The 18,035-nt window shown below is 44.8% G+C and overlaps 1 protein-coding gene across 1 annotated transcript in view; it reads left to right on the top strand.

The window, feature by feature from the left end:
- Positions 1 to 18,035, top strand: part of MKL2 (MKL/myocardin-like 2) — a 152,204-nt gene that overhangs the window by 114,672 nt on the left and 19,497 nt on the right. Inside the window, exons 5-10 of the mRNA XM_015405428.1 lie at positions 6,460 to 6,525; positions 8,057 to 8,112; positions 9,648 to 9,723; positions 11,673 to 11,834; positions 13,313 to 13,494; positions 16,741 to 16,884. Of these exons, the coding sequence (XP_015260914.1) occupies positions 6,460 to 6,525; positions 8,057 to 8,112; positions 9,648 to 9,723; positions 11,673 to 11,834; positions 13,313 to 13,494; positions 16,741 to 16,884 (686 nt within the window). The remainder of the gene's footprint in view (positions 1 to 6,459; positions 6,526 to 8,056; positions 8,113 to 9,647; positions 9,724 to 11,672; positions 11,835 to 13,312; positions 13,495 to 16,740; positions 16,885 to 18,035) is intronic.

Genomic DNA, 18,035 nt, shown 5'->3' on the forward strand with positions numbered 1-18,035 from the left:
TTACGTCTTCTTTATTTTAGTGTATTTCTTATTTGGAATAGTAGATTGGAATAGTGATTGTAATGTGATACATTGGATAGTACAATGTAATGTAATTTGGAATGGTAGATTGGAATGTATTTCTCTAGTCTGGTGACAAAGGAGACATAACACTGCACAACCAGTCACCCCACCTTAAAGAAAAGGATGCTGTTAGTTGCCTCCACGCTTGAGAGGAGATGGATGGAGTGTAACAACAGGGTCTCAGTTGATTACTCTCAGCACTCCACAATTACGACGGGTACATTTACATATCAGTCTCCAATTCTGATATATTTATTTGCTTCACTAGGGTTTCCCCCATAATTAAATCCAAACAAATGGGGACCATATAAATTAAGCTTGTTATTCCTGTTTGGTCCTTGCATCTGTTAAACATATGTTGTATGCTAATTGCTGCTCAACCTCTACCTATATGTACAGACCAGTAACTTCCATTTCAATGTATCTGAAGAAGTGTACATGCACACAAAAGCTTATACCTTGAATAAAACTTTGTTGGTCTTAAAGGAGGTACTGGACTACAACTTTGTTATGTTGAGGAATGATTATTGGTGGTAATAGGCCCTAGGCCCTGCTAGTTACATTTAACTCTTGCTTGAATGTGAACATCTATTGGTCGTAATAACGATTTTCCAGTGGTCTGGGGCAGGGTAGTCTCAATTCCTATAGGCAGGCAGGGTCACCGATTTTTGTGTGGGCTTCTCTCTCAGATCCCAGTCTTCAGCCCTGCCCCAAGGCAGATACTGATCGTTGGCTGTGCTCCGTTAGAGTGCCGCGATTCCTAATCTCCTTTCTTCAGTGTATCTTCATCTTCATCTCTATGGGGAGATCGACCAGGGAGTGGGAAGGACATTGCCCCCACCCCGCACACCAAGTTCAATCGGCAGCAGAAGGAACGGGGAGCCATTTGTAGTGGTGGGGATTCTTCCCCCCAGCTCCTTTGTCCCCCAGGATGCCCCAAGCTGCAGGATCTCCAGCCTTCGGGCTGGGAGCTTCCCCAGTCACTCTCTTAATAGGAGCATCGGCGGTCACCACATTAGAGCAGCCAGGCCCTCCACGTAGCCTCCAGAAGCTTACTGGGTTGGCTGAATACAGCAAGCCTCCATCTTAACTGTACCACAAGCCCTCCACTGACCTCCCGAATCCCAGTAAGAAGGGGCCCTAACTGAAAGCCCCCTCCCCCATTGGTTTTTTACTCATTCTCTTCCCCCGTGTTTTAAAAAAGAAGGGAAGAAGGGGAAATGGTGGTGCGGTGGGGGGGCCTTTCTGAGCTCGTGCCTCAGGATAGTATGGCTTCTAGTCTTGAGCTCCCCCTCTCCCCCTCCCAGTTCTCCACATATGGTTCCCAACAGGGGTCCGACCTGGCAGGAACCTTTGCTCTGGACCTCTCAGGGAATAATGCTCAGGCTAGCCTAGATTAAGGGGGAAATGCAGAGAAATTGAGGGACTTCTATAGATCTTCTAGTAGATCTGGTTGTCAATCCCCCTCTAGTAGTGCATCACATAGTCGGGGTGTGTGTGTGTGGACAGATTCTCCCACTCTCCTTCTCAATCCAAAAGAAGGCAATTAGATCCTTCTATCAGGCATAGCAGAGAACCAAACCCTCTCTTGGGCCATGAGTATGAGGAATCTGAATGCTCCGATTCTTTCTCACCTAAGGAAGAGGGTAAGCTATCGGATGAGGAAGAATCTGTGGTCACCACCATGCAGACTCGTCTTTTCCCACAGGATGTTTTCTACAAGATCCTTCCAAAAGTGTTGCACATTTTGGAAATTCCATTCAACAACAAAGAGGTGGAAGGGCCTGACGTGAGCAAAGCAGCTAGTTCTGCCTGAGCCTTCCCAAAAGCAGGGTCGTTGACCCTTGGGATTCTGTTCCCAGCTTTGTTCAAAAAAGTGGTCAAGACCTAATGGGAGTCACCAGCCAGGTCTAAGTCGACCCATCTTATCATCTCCAAGTTCTATTCCCTGGTGCCAGATGCAGTGGAGCACTTCAGACTACCGCTAGTGGATGATCCTGTGGCTTAGTCTGTGCCCCAATTCCGTTTTACCTGCAGAGGTGGACAGTCTCCCCAGGGATCCCTGCGACAGAAGGACTGAACAGTCCCTGCATAAGAATCTTGAAGCTTCCTCGACTTCCCTCAGGGCATCCATGGCAAGCTCCCCTTTTTGCTAGGGCAATCTACTCTTGGGCTTCAGACCTCTCAGCAGCAGACAGTGACATCTCTCAGGACCTGAAGGATGAACTAAAGCAGATCGCCCTCACAGCAGCCTTCTCTGTGGACACTTCGCTGGACACAGTCCAGCTGTCGGCCAGGGCTATGGCTTCAAATGTCAACACCAGGCAAAATACTTGACTTTGCAGCTAGGAAGTGGACCCTTCGTCCCAGGCCACAGTGGCTAGCGTGCCATTTGAAGGAGTACATCTCTTTTGGGAAGGTATAGATAGATATCTGGTGGGGAAGAAAGACAAGAAAAGGTTGCTGCCTTCCTGCACGAAAGACAGCAAGCCCAAGAAACGCATCTCTTCCTTTTGTGAATCCAAGCAATTCCCCGGATTTCGAGCGCCTCGGCCTTTCAAAGGGAGATGGCAGCTCAAACAGTCAGGTGGCAATAGTTCCTCCTTTCTTATGTTCTTATGTTCTTATGTTTTAGACACAGTGTCAAATAGCTACTCTCTGGAACTCTATTCCTTGCCTCCCAACAGATTTCTACAGGTCCCAAGAAATTGTTGTCCACAAAAGCACCTTCTTCTCCTCAAGGCCATACACCTACTGGACATGAGGGCAATAGAGCCTGTGCCAGAGGCCCAAAAGGCCTTGGGGGTTTATAGTCCTAAAAAAGAATGGGGACGTGAGGGCCATTTTAGACCTCAAATGGCTAAACAAGAGGATAAGAAAGAAGAAGTTCAGAATGAAACCCCTCAAGTTCATAGTATCATCCATCCAGAAAGGAGATTTTCTGGCATCAGTGGATCTCTCAGAGGCCTACTTGCACATCCCAGTTCGGGAATCACATCGGAGGTTCCTGCACTTTTCATACAATGGTCTCCAGTTTCAATACCAGGCTCTTCCCTTTGGCCTCAGTACGGCACCAAACGTGTTCACCAAAGTCTTGGCTTCACTGATAGCTCATCTGAGAACCCAGGGAGTGTCCATCTTCCCATTTTAATCAGGCCCCCCTCTTACCTACAGGGGATGGAGGTCCCCCTCTTACCTACAGGGGATGGAGGAGAATCATCTCATGTCTCCAAGAACATGGGTTCATCATCAACTTGGAGAAAAGCAGCTTGTCTCCATCTCACAGGGCCCTCCATCTAAGGGTCATAATAGACACGGCTCAAGACGGAGTTTTCCTATCACAAGAGAGACAGTTTTAAAGGTAAGCTCTTTGAGAGGACAAGTAGTATCACCTCAGCCAGGAGGGTGTCAGTACTTAGAGCTCTCTCCGTGGACAAAGAGTTCCGTGTCTTTCATAACGATAGAGTAGTGTTCCATCCAGACCCCGCCTTTGTCCCAAAGGAAAAATATGCCTTTCATAGGTTGAAGGACCTGATCCTCCCCTACTTCTGTCCCAAGCACCCTCAGGAGGAGTGGCATTGTTTGGATGTTAAGAGGGCCCTGAGCTTCTGCCTTGATAGGACTAAGCCCTTTTGTAGGACTGGCTCAATGTTTGTCTCTTTCAGGAAGGCTTCCCTAGGCCACAAAGTCTCTACTTCTACTATTAGTAGGTGAGTTAGAGGCTGTATCCTTTTCGCTTACAAGTCCACAGGTCTTGACCCTCCTTTGGGTATTATAGCACACTCCCTCAGGGACAGCAGCCTACAGATCTTTTCCTTCCTTAGAAGTGATATGTAAGGCTGCCACCTGGAGGTCCATCCACTCCTTTACCAGGGACTACAGGATTGATAAATTAGCCACTGCGGAGGCTGCCTTTGGAAGAAGGGTCCTACAGCATGTCTTCTCAATCTAAGAGCCTAGTCTCTTCCCTCCCTGGGGAGCACTGCTTTTTGTGTCCCAGAAGTTGAGACTGCCCCACCCCAGACCACTGGAGAATGGAAGATTTGTCTCACTGCACCAAACATGTTCACCAAAGTCTTGGCTTCACTGATAGCTCATCTGAGAACCCAGGGAGTGTCCGTCTTCCCATTTGAATCAGGTCCCCCTCTTACCTACAGGGGATGGAGGAGAATCATCTCATGTCTCCAAGAACATGGGTTCATCATCAACTAGGAGAAAAGCAGCTTGTCTCCATCTCAAAGGGCCCTCCATCTAAGGGTCATAATAGACACGGCTCAAGACGGAGTTTTCCTATCACAAGAGAGACAGGAGGAGATCCTAACTTCAATACAGGATCTCACTTGTCGGTCACAAGTGGAGGTGATGTCCCTAGCAAGGCTTCTAGGGATGATGGTATCCTGTCAGGATGTTGTCCTGTGGTCCCGGTTTCACACTCACATACTCCAAAGTTTCCTCCTACTCTTCCAGGAAGTCATAGCCGACAAGCACTTTAAGCCAGTTCAGCTACCTGGATCCCTGATTCAGGAACTGCAATGGTGGACAAAATCTTCCAGGTTTCTGGAGGGGACTTCACTCTGGGAACCAAAGAGGAGGAGGATGACATCAGATGCCAGCCTCACTGGCTGGGGGGCACAGTCACAAGGGAGAATGGCTCAGGGCATCTGGTCTCAGGAAGCGTCAGCATGATGCATCAGCTTTCTGGAGCTCAGAGCAATAAGGCTAGAGCTGTGGGACTTCCAGGATCTCTTGACAGGGCAGGATGTCCTAGTTTACATGGACCATATGACAGCCAAATCCTGTGTCAACCGCCAGGGGGGTACCAAATCCAGGTTACTCTACACAGAGGCAAAGGTGATTATGCAAAGGACAGAGATCCATCTGAGGTCAATTAAAGCTGTTCACATGGCAGGACAGGACAACGCATTAAAGGACGGGCTCAGTTGGAGGGTTCTAAATCGAGCAGAATGGATGCTGGGCAAGGCAGAAGTGGATCTTTTTGTGATGGAGCACAACTACCAAGTTTCACAGTTCATCTCAAGGACAAAGCCATAGGGGTAGGTGCCCTAAGTTGCAACTCGCCAAATCAGCTACTGTATGCCTTTCCTCCCATGCAGCTAATACAAAGGGTGACCCAGAGAATAATAGACCTCAAGGACCGACTCTATGTTTGTCTCTTTCAGGAAGGCTTCCCTAGGCCACAAAGTCTCTACTTCTACTATTAGTAGGTGAGTTAGAGGCTGTATCCTTTTCGCTTACAAGTCCACAGGTCTTGACCCTCCTTTTGGGTATTATAGCACTCTCCCTCAGGGACAGCAGCCTCAGCAGCCTACAGATCCTTTCCTTCCTTAGAAGTGATATGTAAGGCTGCCACCTGGAGGTCCATCCACTCCTTTACCAGGCACTACAGGATTGATAAATTAGCCTCTGCGGAGGCTGCCTTTGGAAGAAGGGTCCTACAGCATGTCTTCTCAATCTAAGAGCCTAGTCTCTTCCCTCCCTGGGGAGCACTGCTTTTCTGTGTCCCAGAAGTTGAGACGGCCCCACCCCAGACCACTGGAGAATGGAAGATTTGTCTCACTCATTGTGAATTTTCCTTCTTGGGGGTCTAGGGGTGGGGCGGTCTCTTCCCATCCAAGGGTAGAATTCTTGAGTCAGCTTTTGGAGCAGAGTGGGTATGCTGTCTGCACCTAGGGCTTCCTCACCCTTCTCCCGTCCTTCCTCTTTCTGCTGAGGTTCTCTGAGTCTTTCCGATGTTGTTTGTGGTTCTCGGAGTCTTTCCTACATTATGTTTGTTCCTCTGCATCTTTATGACATTTTTTTCTCAACTATTAGTCGGCGCTTCTTTCTTGGTTTTTGTATAAATGTTTGGGAGAGGGAGTTATACTGCTTTGGGACCAGACTGGGGTCCAAGAGAGAAGCCCCTCCCCTCCAGGAATCGCACAAAGATCAGTGACCCTGCCTGCCTATAGGAAAGAACTTCTCCCAGAAGTTGAGACTGCCCCACCCCTGGACCACTGATAAGGAAGACTTACGGTAAGTGAGACAAATCTTCCGTTTCCTGCACATGATTGTGGTGCATTCTCAAAAGGCATAAACACCATCAATATCGTTATCTCACAAGTGCCGTCAGTTTTGCTGTTGAACCTGCTAGTTTATTTGAACTTAGATGCTACCTGGGTTGCATATTATACCCTCCAAAAGGCCTCGAAAAATTAAATTCTGCATGTTTCACCCCACCAAAATCCTTTCCACACACTTGTTGGGTTTTAAGCCCCATGATTTCTGTAGGAATTTCCCACACCTAACTGTATCTGGATTTGCACCCATTGTTCTGAGCCATCCGTCAGGCTATGTTCCTGCTTGTCTAGTTTACAATTCCCTTTTTTCTCTTGCCAGTACTTCAACTGAGGCTACAGCAACGGCGGACGCGAGAGCAGCTGGTGGACCAGGGAATCATGCCACGTAAGAGTGATTTTATTTCCTACAGCTTGTATAACATTGAATACTTAGCCTTCTTGCCCGAAGATGAAAGGAAGTCGTCAATAACATTAACATTTAATACCGGTCTGAAAGCAAAGAAAGAATCACAATAAAGAAACAGACACACAAGCTTAATTTTAACGTGATGGGATACTTCTGGCACTTAGAAGTTTGGGAACGAGAACAACAGGAGAAAGTGTTGTTTTCCTGCTGGAATTAAGTGCATGGGTTTAATTCATAATTTAATAAGTAATATGCTGATTTATCTTCATGGAAGTCTTGGAAATAGTTTAACATTTAGAAGGGATAGATCCATGCAGAAGCATCGCTTTCGTACACAAGGCAACAACAAAAAACCTTGGCAAGTGACGTGCTTTGGCAACACCTGCAAGCCTGAACTATTTTCTAATACAGCTTTCCATGGAAGGTAGTACCCAAAAATGTCCTTCCATCTGTGAAAAACTCTGTACCATTTGTGGAAGTGTTTCATGGGAGAAGCTGCCCAGGGAGAAACTTGCTCCAGGAAAACCTTGTTTTGTATGCACAATTGTACCCAAAAATGTCCTTCCGTCTGTGAAAAACTCTGTACCACTTGTGGAAGTGTTTCATGGGAGAAACTTGCTCCAGAAAAACCTTGTTTTGTATGCACAATTGTACAGAACCCTCTGAGCTTTCCTGTGCCTGCTGCTGCACATCTGGTACACCTAATGCAAGAACATCCTTGCTTGAGTACTTAATACATCTACATTCATGTGAGCAGCCTTCCCCCCCCCCCCTTCTACTTCTGGTTCTTTAGATCCCAGCCCTTACCTATGATATTAATGGACCTGTTTGGAATGTTTCAACTGAATCCAATTGGCAGACGGTACTTATTTTTACTAGCAAGAGCCATGCTGTTGGGACCTGGTAGGGGGCTGCCATGCATTCATTCTCTGGGCACTCTTCACAGTTGTCTCCTGATGCAGCACTTTCACTTTTGTCATAGGAGTAAATGGCAGCCCTTCACTCCTCCAGGAGAAAGTAAAAGGGATTTCTCTGGGACAGTGTTAGAAAGGATGCCCAAAGGAGTCATTAGGAGGAGTCTTGTTGTGCTCATCTGCCCACAACATTGCTAATTGCAAGACTGTATCCCGTAGGAAGTAATGGGAATTTCTGAGCACAGTTCTATCTGCACAGCCTTGCCCTATCCATCCATTTCCTGGGCATGTTAGAGAGTGGTTGCGCCCCAGGAGCTGGCAACACATGTGCATGTGTAAAAATATGATTCAGCATCATTTGCAGCATACAGTGAGTTTCACAGTCCTTTATGTGTGAATTGTTTGAACAGTGGTGTTTACTTTGGCCCTCCGAATGACTGGCCAGCCTCACAGTCTCCTACCATCAGCTTGAGTACATGCAGGATACCAAACAGAATATGTTCAAGTTATCTGATAATCAGTAAAGATTGTAAAACATTTATCTGTACCAGCATATTCCAATAATTTCTTGTCACTTTCTCACTTCTCTGTCGTAGCTTTGAAGAGCCCAGCTGCATTCCATGAGCAGATAAAGAGCTTGGAAAGAGCCAGGGTAAGGAGTCAAGTTGAAACATGTTGGTTCATTATTCAAGTTTCATTTCATTTGGAAAGGCAAGATTTGTTAGTAACAGAGTAAAAGGAACCGGATTTGGGGGGCACGTTTCGGCTTGGAAACGGAGATGAGCACCGCAACCCTAGGGTCGGATTCGACTGGCTTTTGAGCAAGGGAAACCTTTACCTTTCATTGCTTAAAAGATCTGTACTACGTATTATTTTTGTTTCTAAGACCAGTTCAGAGTGCCAGTTTTGACCTATAAGGCCCTAAAAGTATACAAACCTGTCCAGTTGCTAAGTTTTTCTGCAAGGACCCCATCATCAAAGGTGAACGTGGTTGATTGCCAGTGACAGGGTAGTTTGGGGTGGTAGCATATTGCAAAATTCCTGCCTTCCTAAATTCAGTTCAGAAGACACCAACCTTTAGGCATCATGTTAAAACTTAGCTTTTCTCTCAGGTGTTTAATGGTACCTGTTTCCCTGCGTATTCTGATCCCTGGGTTTTGATATTTTGGTCTATTAATCTTTAAACTTTTCAGCATACTCTTTGGGAAATTGTGGCTAGGTTGAGAAATTGCAAGACAGAGATTAATGGAAAGGATGCAGTTTAGAATTATTAATGTAGCCAGTGCAAGCCTTTCAAACATTGGTGACCATAGGCTGAGGCCCTGTCAGGTTCTGTATCCCTGTCCTAGTCACCCTGAACCAATCAGTCAGATGCAAATTTGCTGTACATATCCTGAACAAGATCCATTTCAAACCATTCTAGTCAAAGCTTATGATACGATGAGACAAGCAGCACTCATGGTTGTAATGTAATCTAGACCAACATAGAATAATGTTCGCTTAGCGTTGCTTAGCAACATTCTGGGAAGAATATTGACTCAGATTCCTTCTGTGATCAGGATGCTGCTTGCAGATCCATCTGCTCAATCCAAGTGCTGTGGAGAAACAGGCAAAGTGTATTGTTGAGGAAATGGCTTCATGATTAAAAATGCTAAATCTGTTCCAAATCATATCTTAACTCTGCTTGTTTTAACTGCTAGTTGTTGAGTTGTTCACTAGGAGTCCTAAATTCTAGACCCATTGGAGTTCTACCTTTTATATTTTGTCTGTTTGTTTTACTGTTCAGAGGAATAGGTTTGAAATATGTCATCTATAAAAAGCAAATTTTTACGGGTTGCATCTTGGATTGTAAAAGTTTGAAGGGGGTGAAGTCTGCATTTTATTCCTTGCTGGGTGAGTTGCCAGGAACTTGATGTTCTGTTGGATTCTCTACATGGTTCCATAATAAACAAAGAACATTGTCTTACAACACAAGGCGACATCTTGCAAAAAGCTCTCAAATTGTAATGACTTTTTTCTTAGGAGGAAATAATTTCAGCAGCTTTGCTTTGGTGATACCTGTTGCTCTTAGAATCAGGGCAATCAAATACATTTGGGTAGTCATATTTTGTATAGGCTGAAAGTATTTTGTGTGAACAGTTAATTAAAGTGGAGGATATATGTGCATGTATATATTTTTTCTTTCAGACTGAAAATTTTCTGAAGCATAAGATACGCAGTAGACCAGATCGATCTGAGTTGGTCAGAATGCACATTCTGGAAGGTGAGGATCTAGATGCCCTGTTCCAGTTATAAGAACATAAGAGACGCCAATGTTGGATCAGGCCAAAGGCCCATCCAGTCCAACACTCTGTGTCACACAGTGGCCAAAACCCAGGTGCCATCAGGAGGTCCACCAGTGGGGCCAGTTAAGAAATGCTTCATCAGAGCATAGAGTTGGGTGATCAAACTGCTAGACAAAGGCAATGGATGTGCTCTGTAGGGGGGGAAAGCCTTTCTTAAAGTCTCATCAGACACATTACACTGAAAGGCTGGGTTTTCCCCCAAAGCCAGAATGTTTATATGTGTTAAAAAAAACATGGATATAGCAATGTGAAGACAGCAGTATATCTGGACAGACACAGTTCATCTTCATATATAGATCATTCCCATTTAACAGATGGAGGTGAGGCTAACGATAACATACTGTATGTTATCCAGTCAAGCTGTTGTGAAGTTGGGAATTAAGAACCTCGCTCTCAAATTCAGTGTTGGACCACACTGATCCAACTGCAATGAAAAGTACCCTTGTTTCTTTTCATTCTGTATTCATATTTTTTATGGTTGCCTAAATTTAACTGGATAATGAAGAGTTAGTGAAATCATGTTTCCAAAATGTATTAAAGGGATGTTCATGTACATCGCTTTGAAAATTAAAATAATTTCCAATAATTAAACAAAATATTTCTGCAAAATGGTTTTTAAGTGGCACATTTTAGTGAAAGGCATTGCTGCAGTTTTTACACTGTAGCTCTGGGGTGGGTGACCCATTGGGCAACAAGGGGCCACATCAAGCATTTATGGCCATAATAGTGTCTTGCTGATCTCTGCCACTGGATGGTTGAGAAAAGGTTGTGGCATCTTTAAATAATATGATGCCCTTTCTGTGTAGGCAAGAAACACCCTATTAATTACAAGTGGATGCATCTGTACACAAGCCCATTATAAGCCACTGTAAGTTGCTTTAAATATGCTTCAAATAGGTCTCTGGTGAGCTTTCCAGTCCAATATGATGTACCCCTTCAGAAAGACATTTAAAAGCATCTTCTCTCAGTCCAGTCAGCTTCCCTCTGAAGATACAGAACAATTCATTTATGGAGAGAAGCTCCCAGATGTTTCATCCCTCACTGGTCTAGTGCACCATTGGGTTCTCTCCTTCTCTTGGGCTTCTATCCTTTGCTTGAGAAGTTTTCCATTACAAATCCAAAGGGGTATGAAGTGCTGCAGTGTTTACAAGCACAAAGACACCTTTCCCCACATATTAGCCCTATACCACATCTGTACAGGCACAACGGCTGAAACACTTCTTCTTTTTGAAAAAAAAAAAGGTAAATATAGTTTTTGCTGCAGTTAAATCCATCTGGATAGCTTGCTTATCTCTCTCTTTATGGGATATAGAATGCTTGAGAGCCAGTTTGGTGTAGTGGTTAAGTGTGTGGACTCTAATCTGGGAGAACCAAGTTTGATTCCCCACTCCTCTGCTTGCAGCTGCTGGATGACCTTGGGCAAGCCATAGTTCTGTCAGAGCTGTTCCCTCAAGGACAGTTCTCTCAGAGCTCTCTCAGCCCCACCTACCTCACAGGGTGTCTGTTGTGGGGAGGGGAAAGGAAAGGAGTTTGTAAGCCGCTCTGAGACTCTGAGTGAAGGGCGGGGTATAAATCCAATCTCTTCTTCTCCTTCTTGATTGTTAAAAAGGTGCCTAATACATGATTTAAACAGTATTCCTTCTTTGAGGGAAAGTGGGCCCTGAGTTAATTAACTGTGATGTAGTGTTTTTAGTCTTGGCATAAAATAAAGCTCAGTCTGTTTCTTTCCTGACCTTGATTTCAGCTTCAAACACAGAGGCAACTGCAAAAAATTGTAGAACAACAGGAAGCCATTCTTGTTTAACAGCTAAAGAACTAACCTCAGAAGCATTGTGTTCTTTTAAAAAAATCTGTCATCTTTTTTCAGAGACATTTGCAGAACCTTCTCTGCAGGCGACTCAGATGAAACTGAAGCGGGCCCGGCTGGCAGATGACCTGAACGAGAAGATAGCTCAGAGGCCTGGCCCGATGGAACTTGTGGAAAAAAACATCCTTCCTGTTGACTCCAGTGTTAAAGAAGCCATTATAGGCAAGTTGGAGAGCTGCGACTTGGGTCTGATACCACACAACAGTATGGCAAGTGACAACTTGAGCCTTAAAGGACCTTCTGGTCAGTGGGGTGTTTGACATTTAATAAGTGTGCATTTGTTACTTAATTATAGTAGGTGAGTCAGATAGCTTTCCTCTAGGCCTAACTTCTTTTGCTGGGACGTCGTCATCAACTAGTGTCATGACTCCTTTCCACCACATCCATGCCATTGGGTGACATTTTAGTAGCCTGGCATTTTGTTGAACCATTTGCTAAGCTGTGTGCTCTCCCTTTGCAACACATCACTCCCTCATACTTTACTGAAAGCAGCTCATGTGAAGATGGTTGTCCTTTGCTGTGAGATTATAGCCATCAGCCCACCCATATTGATCAATTATGCAGGAAAGGGATATTGCAGTATTTGTGCTGGATTGGTAAGGAAGTTATTTCAGGTTTTCTAGCATTGGGTAGAATGCATCTGGGTGTTGGGTCTCAGGGGGTGCCCCTCAGTCCACATGCAAACGTGACTTCAGACCGTGTTTCTTCTGTAACTGTCCTGCTGGCGACCCAAGATATAAGGTAGCTTTTTTCCAAGGTATACCCCCAACCCAGTTTTAAATACCCTTCCTTTGAAAAACAACCTTTTTGCAAGATCTTTTTTATTATTATTAAGAATGCTTAGCCAGCTAAGTTACTGTCTTAATGGGTCACTCCTGTGTCTATATGACTCCACATGTCCCCAGGAATAATTTCCCCCCAGGTGATAGAAACACATTCCTTTAAACCAGTCACTTTTTTACTGCCCTTTTCATTTCATTCAGTTTGACCTTGAGCCAGGGGTCGTTTCCTTCCAGAGGCTCCCCTGAGCCTCTCCGCTTTTGCAGAGAGACTGGGGGGGATTTAAATTTAAGCATTTCCAGCTTTCCCCTCCCTCCTTCCCTCCCTCCCACTCTTGTCTCCCTATTTCCTTCCTTCCTTCCTTCCTTCCTTCCTTCCTTCCTTCCTTCCTTCCTTCCTTCCTTCCTTCCCATCTCTCTCTCTCTTTCTTTCTTTCCTTCTGACATACTTCCGGTGATGTCAGGGGGTGTGGCATATGCAAATAACCTATGCTAATGAGTTGTGCTAATGAGCTCCTGCACCTCTTTTTCTACGAAATGACCCCTGCCTTGAGCATACTGGGAAAAGTATGTTTTGGTTTATGTAAAATGTCAACAGTAAGTACTCCAACAGTGCTGTCGTAAGCCACGTTACACACCCTTCTAAGACCATTGACTTCAGTGGACTTAGCAGGGTATAACACTGCTTAGAAGGGCTCTGCAAATGTCTCAGTAGTAGCTAGGAGTGAAATCAAATAATCTTGAACATGGAAGTGTAGAAGATGATTATAGACAAGGACAGTTTTGTTGCTTGTGAGTAACACATTTTCACTCTGTATAATTGTGGTGCTAAAAGAAGACTGTCCCCCACTTGCATTTTAGCAGTTGGTCAGGAGAACTATCCTCAGGCTTTGGAGGATTTCTCATTCGATGAGGACAGCAGTGATGCTTTGTCTCCCGATCAGCCTGCCAGTCAGGAGTCCCAGGGCTCAGCGGCATCCCCTGGTGAGCCCAAAGCGAGGGAAGCACCATCCCCCGTCCCACCAGCCGCCTCCACTAACCAGGTAAAGTGTTCGAATCCACGTCATAACCTTAAGATTGAGCTGTTTTGTTAACGATGGAGTGATTCATTTTCTCTTGATTTAGCAAACGTCTGATTGTGTTTTGCTTTACACCCTGAAGGCTTCACGGTTAGGGAGCATTCCCTGCTTCGGGTTGGTCTATCTGTTCACACTAACTGGATGTTCACATGCAGCAAGCCAGTCTCAGGGCTTGCTCCAGAGCAGGAGAATGTCTTCTCTGGGCTCTTCTGCAGCACAAGACCCAACAGGATTTTCTTTGTCAAGAAAAAAAAAATCTACAATGAGAAAAAATTTGATGAAATTTACATATAGGGCTCTTTCTGTAGCAGGTACTCATTTGCATATTAAGCGACACACCCCTAATGTAGCCAATCCTCCAAGAGCTTACAGTAGCTCCTGTAAGAAGAGCTCTGTAAGCTCTTGGAGGATTGGCTACATTAGGGGTGTGTGGCCTAATATGCAAAGGAGTTCCTGCTACAAAAAGAGCCCTGCGATATCATAGTGTATTTTGCATAATGTATCAGGGTGGCTCAAGTGGTTAAGACGCTGAACTGCAGGCTGTGGAAGGTCGGTAGTTCAGCAGTTCAAGACCCGGGTGCCGCATGATGGAGTGAGCTCCCGTCTCTAGTTCCAGCTCCTGCCAACCTAGCAGTTCGAAAGCAAGAAATTGCAAGTAGATAAATAGGTACCACTTCGGTGGGAAGGTCACAGCGTTCCGTGCACCTTGGTGTTTAGTCATGCCGGCCACATGACCACAGAAACGTCTTTGGACAGCGCTGGCTCTTCGGCTTTGAAACGGAGATGAGCACCGCAACCCTAGAGTCGGATTCGACTGGCTTTCGAGCAAGGGAACCTTTACCTTTACCTTTATCAGGGTGTCATGACAATATTTTGCCTGCCCACTCACCTTCACTTTGGCATAGATGCAGGTGCTGCATGATGGGATTAGACGCACCCACTCCCGTGGGACTAAGACAAACTGTACATGTGGCTGGCTTGTATGGAAGGGCCATCAGAACCAGAATTTGGACTCAGCTCAGGGCTGAGTGTGATTAACACAGCCAGAAATGGTATACATTCATTATGTCAAAATTTACTTTAAATTTAGACATGTGTTTTTAAGATTCTCGGCCGGCCCGTTATCCAGAAGACTGTCTTCTTGCTTGACGCAGATACAGAAACCTGTGCCAGATTGTGGCCTGCATATTTAATATCTCCTCGTGTGTGCAATCAAATCATTAGCCAAGAAAAGAAATTTGTTTTCATTTCAGTCATTATACAAATAAATAAAAAAATTGTAGAAGATAAACTTTCATGTACTTGTCTGAAAACTGGATGAAGCAAGTGGTTGCACAACATCAGGTGTTCCTAGTATTGTATTACGTCCAACTAACTTTTAAGTGACATTCAAGAACATTTATTTATATAGATCCTTTTAAAGATGTTTGCCAAAAAAATGTTTCTGTACTGAAAACCATGGGGCTTAGATTTTTAAAAAATCTCTCTCTCAAGGCATAGAACTCTCACTGTGTGCTCCTTTGGCAAGAATGATTCTTGCGTAATTTCAAAAGCTTATTGAACCCAATCTTTATCAGGTTTGCTGAGACTAAACATGATGGAGGCAAACAGTTTTCCAAAGGATTGTTGTTGGCTTTCCAAAATAAAAAGCAGCTCAAAAATTGGGAAGGAGAGGCATTCTCCAAACTGCTTTTCCATCCATGGGAGAAAATATATGGGGAAGTGATGTCAGAAGGGGAGGCAAAAGAGGGGGGGGAGGCATCTCCAAAAGCATCCCCTTCCCTTCCCCAGCTGAGAAGGGGTTTAAAGTTTAAACCCCTTCTCCCTCTGAGCTGGAGGACATCTGATTGTGGGACAAAAAGGCAGAGATGGCACTCAAGAAGGCACACGGGGCAACAGCCATGACCATTAAGGCCTCAGCGGCAGCATCTACAGTCTCCAGAGCGGCCATAGTGTGGATGCGTAAATTAATACAAATGTTGCCCGAGAATGATACTAGACTCATGGAGGGAGCATCCAGAGTGCTGAAGGCCATTTCCTATACGGCCGATGCCACACTGGACTCAATGATCTTCTCGGCGCAGGCTATGGCATCCGCTGCCGGGGTCCGCCGCTTGATATGGCTTAGGGCATGGCAAGGCTGGACTTGAATCCGACGGTCAAGTTTCAATCAGATTGGGTTCGATAAGCTTTTGAAATTATGCAAGAATCATTGGCACTGGGATTCAGAGGTTGACTACCTCTGCACATAGAAGTTCCCTTTAGTCACCATGGCCAGTAGCCACTGACAGACCTATCTTCCATTAATCTATATAACCCCCTTTTAAAGCTGTCTATGCCTGTGGCCATCATTACATTCTCTGGTAGCGAAGTCCACATTTTAGTCACTTGTTATGTAAAGAGTTTTGTCCACCGGAACCCTTTCTAGCATAGGAATTCGTAATATATGGAGAAAAGATTATAGATTAATGGAAGATAGGTCTGTCAGTGGCTACTGGCCATGGTGACGAAAGGGAACTTCTATTTATTTATTTAATTAATTAATTAATTAATTTCATTTATGCCCGCCCTCCCCGCACGCGGGCTCAGGGCGGCTTACAGTATACAGGTGCAATACACCATAGTTCCAGGATCAAGGCACAGCAGTGCAATAAAATACAATTAAAACATTTTAAAACAATTAATACAATGGGCAGTGCCCAAGGATCCAGTGCGACTGACACACTCGCTCCTATTGCACATCCCATTTGAGTCAAACAGGGAGGATGCTATGGCCCCGATGTTCAATGGCCGATCAGCCTAATCCAGCGGTACTGCTTTGCAGTCCCCGGTTGGTGGTGGTGGTGACGGCGGCGGCTCCTATTCGAAAGCCTGGTGGAAGAGCTCCGTCTTACAGGCCCTGCGGAACTGTAATAGGTCCCACAGGGCCCTGATCTCCTCCGGGAGCTCGTTCCACCAGATAGGAGCCACCACCGAAAAAGACCTGGCCCTTCTATGTGCAGAGGTAGTCAACCTCTGGATCCCAGTGCCAAGAGGCAACATCAGGGGAAATCCTCGGCCTCTGTGCCCTGTTGTTGGCCCTGCGGAGTAACTGGTTGGCTGCTGTGTGAGATAGTAGACCAGTGATCTGATCTGGTAGGGCTCTTACCTTCATCTTACATTATGTTTATTTCTAATGTTGGTTTCTTGCCTTTTTTTTTTGAAAATCAGTATCTTCTGTTAGCATCATCAGTATCTGAATTTCTGAAGCCATCTGCTGCAGATCCGCACACTACACATCCAACTACCGCTGCTCCTCTTACCACAAATACTGTGTCTACAGTGAAACACTGCAGTGGGCCAACTCTGGTAAAGGTAGGTGAGGGGTAGAAAAAGGATTTGGGTAGTCAGGTTTTTAAGATCCCTGGTTTTCTGTTCCACAGAGACCTAGTGTTCTCAGCGTTTCTCCAAGATATGTCTGAAGAAGCGTGCATGCGCATGGAAGCTTATGCCCAGAATTAAACTTTGTTGGTCTTAAAGGTGCCACTGCACTTGAACTTTGTTCTGCACAGTTGTCACTGTTGTAGGAATATATTTTCCAGACTTATCACCAAAGTTTGGTGATGCTGCCAGTTGCATTAGTGCCTCTTCCAAAAGAGTTCAGGAAAGAACATCCTCTACCAGTATCTGTAAGGCCTTTCCATAAGTCCAGCAGAAATAGTGATGATGTCATTTGTAAGCTCTACCAATTTGTGCTGCAGTGATTAAATGCATTTTAAAGGCTCTATGCCATATAATGTCCAAAGCTCTAAAACAGCCCTTGTCATGCAAGTGTTCTTAAAGGAAGCCCGGGTAGTTCTCGAGAAGTAGGTGCGTCACGCTGCTGACTCTCCTGCTTCTGACAATTCCAGGAAACATCCTATCTCCATTAATGTGAGTGTTGCGGCAGTGCCAAGTCAGTTTGCTCCAGTGAGGGACTTAAAATTTCCTACAACTATAACACTGGACTATGAGTTGTCTTGACAGTTAGAAAAATGGCACACGGCCTCGTACAAAAACAATGGCCCGTTCCATTAGGCATCTCTTCCTATTCAGACAGGAGTAGTTTTCTGTCCCAAAGCTATGCATTGTTACAGTTTGGTGAAACATCTGCATGTTCATATTTCCGAGAAAAAACCTGGTATGCCTAAAGTATTTCTCTCATCAGAATCTGTTGGTGATGCTTTGAAGCATCAGTTGTCTTGCCAGTGGATCTGACTGGTATTAACAAGCAACTGCAAATCAGTGGTATCTAAATATATACCGGGCAGTGACGGCGCGTGCAATTAAAAATGAATATATGTTGTCTTCCCTATCCCCTACAAACATTGTTAGTCCCATGTCTATATTGAGTAACTGTACATCGCTTTGAGCCCACTGGGGAAAGTGATTAATAAATGGAAATTATTATTATTATTATTATTAATAATAATAATAATAACAATAACAACAACAATAATAATAATAATAGATAACAAGAAGGGGGA

This window comes from Gekko japonicus, unplaced genomic scaffold, assembly GCF_001447785.1.
Source record: "Gekko japonicus isolate JY-2015 unplaced genomic scaffold, Gekko_japonicus_V1.1 scaffold1527, whole genome shotgun sequence".
Classification (NCBI taxonomy): domain Eukaryota; kingdom Metazoa; phylum Chordata; class Lepidosauria; order Squamata; family Gekkonidae; genus Gekko; species Gekko japonicus.